At 37.2% G+C, this 2,172-nt stretch overlaps 1 protein-coding gene across 1 annotated transcript; it reads left to right on the plus strand.

Annotated features, from left to right (window-relative positions):
- Positions 1-610: 610 nt before the first annotated feature.
- LOC141686199 (adenylate isopentenyltransferase 3, chloroplastic-like) lies at positions 611-1,570 on the plus strand. The gene has a single exon (XM_074491249.1). It carries the CDS (start codon positions 611-613, stop codon positions 1,568-1,570), a length of 960 nt encoding a protein of 319 aa, XP_074347350.1.
- The last annotated feature ends 602 nt before the right edge of the window (positions 1,571-2,172 follow it).

Raw genomic sequence — 2,172 nt, forward strand, 5'->3', positions numbered from 1 at the left:
TTTGTTTACGCTTTAACCGAAGAAGTTTGCAATCTACCATTTTCTTAACCACTAATATAATTAAATTCATTTTTCCGTTGGACTTAAAGAGAAAGCCATAACTAACAAGATTTAGGCTTAGCCAGGTCAATATTTTGTGATGCATAGGAATACACACAAATACAAATGTTAAGCTTTGTGCATAAGCATTTTAAGAAATTTAAAGGTTAATGTTATATGAATATTTGATACTAACAAATAAAAATCTTGCATTTACCAAATATTGTAAATGATAGTATTGCTACATTTTTGGGTGACCGGATCTGCATGTGTTCCCTATTTGGATTTTCCTAATATTACACTACACAATAGTTCCTCCCTCCTGGACGCAAATCAATCTTTATTTAATCACAATACTTACCAATTTACCATACTCATTTCTTCATTTATCCTTATCCAATGCCAAAATCTGTAGAGTTGTGTAGAATTATCAAGAATATTAGAAAGGATTTAGTATTATCAGTTTATAATCAGGCAACTAAAATTTTAGACAACGTGTGATTATTCTAAGTGATAATTATTAAGTGCTACACTTCTCTTTAAACTATTTAATTTAATCATGTGCAGAAAAATGGCAATGTTGTTGTCCATGCTTGTCGGCAAACAACCTCGTCCTTCGCTCCACAATCCAGCAACAATCTTGGATTTGCCAATGCCCGATTCCTGGACAACATTAAAATCAAAAGACAAGGTTGTGTTCGTTATGGGAGCAACTGGTACCGGCAAGTCCAGACTCTCAGTTGATCTTGCTACTCGATTTAATGGCGAGGTCATTAATTCTGACAAAATGCAAGTTTACCAAGGATTAGACATTGCTGCTAACAAGATTACTGAGGAAGAGTGTAATGGTGTTCCGCACCATCTTATTGGAGTACTCCCTTGCCATGCAGATTTCACATGCACTGATTTTTGTGACATGGTTTCTGAAAAAACGGATGACATTGTTGCTCGACAACGTCTTCCAATCATTGCTGGAGGCTCGAATACCTACATTAAAGCACTCATTGATAATGAGGTTTATGGATTTCGGTCCAAGTACGAGTGCTGTTATCTTTGGGTAGATGTTTCAATGTCTTTGCTCTATCAAGCCTTATCGGATCGCGTTGATCAGATGGTTGACAAGGGAATGGTTGAGGAGGCTAGGAAAATGTTCAAACCAGATGCTGATTATTCAAAGGGGGTACTGAGAGCCATTGGCGCACCAGAACTTGATCATTACTTTCGAGTGGAGGCATCTGCAGATGAAGAAACTCGGGCCAGGCTGCTGAAAGAAGCATTAGATGAAGTGAAGATCAACACTTGCAGATTAGCTCGCCGCCAGGTACAGAAGATTCTAGCGCTGAAAAATGACAAAGGTTGGAACATTCACAGGCTTGATGCGACAAATGTATTCCCAAAACATAGCAAGAAGTCTAGTAAGGCATACGAGGAACTCGTGTTAAGGCCAAGCGTGGAGATCATTAGTCAGTTTCTCAACAATTCAGCAATACTACGAAGCGCTGACGCAGTCATGTCTACTACAACTCGCTAAAACTGCACCATCTTAACCAAGATTCACTCCGTGTGCACCTTTTTTTTGGTTTTCAAAGCAAGAGAGACAGGGGGATAATATGCATTTCCAAAATATGGAAGGCTACAAAATCAAACTTTTTTCAGAAACTAGAATTAGATTTATTTCTGGAATAATATATATTTTCTTTTCAATGCATTGCATTTACCAAAGGACGTAGAGGGGGGTGTCAATCATACGAACTCAAACGATCATCTTATTATCTAATCAGTTTGCAGTTCTGGCAACACACACCCAATCATGTAAACTTAAAGTTCATAATTAATATTTAGTTTTATTTATGGATTTTGGATCATAAAATTGTTAATTGTGTTATGCTGATAGTGTGGACTGTGGACCAGAACCCAAAGGAATAAGATATTTACACCTTCTGGCAAATGTATACTGCATCGTCAAACGTAGAACTGGAGTCAAAAGTTTGTAGCCAGAAGAATTTCATAGGATCAAATTCATAGTTGAACAACTAGGAAAGATAAGATACTAATGCCGTCAAAGGGCTAAGAAAACATTTGTAATGTGATGGTCCAGACAAATATTGTTAAGTCCATCGAACTCGTTCATGT

Source organism: Apium graveolens, chromosome 9, assembly GCF_009905375.1.
Source record: "Apium graveolens cultivar Ventura chromosome 9, ASM990537v1, whole genome shotgun sequence".
NCBI lineage: Eukaryota > Viridiplantae > Streptophyta > Magnoliopsida > Apiales > Apiaceae > Apium > Apium graveolens.

What these genes read in the sequence shown, in the direction of transcription:
- LOC141686199 (XM_074491249.1), top strand. Translation starts at nt 611, where the DNA reads ATGGCAATGTTGTTGTCCATGCTTGTCGGCAAACAACCTCGTCCTTCG.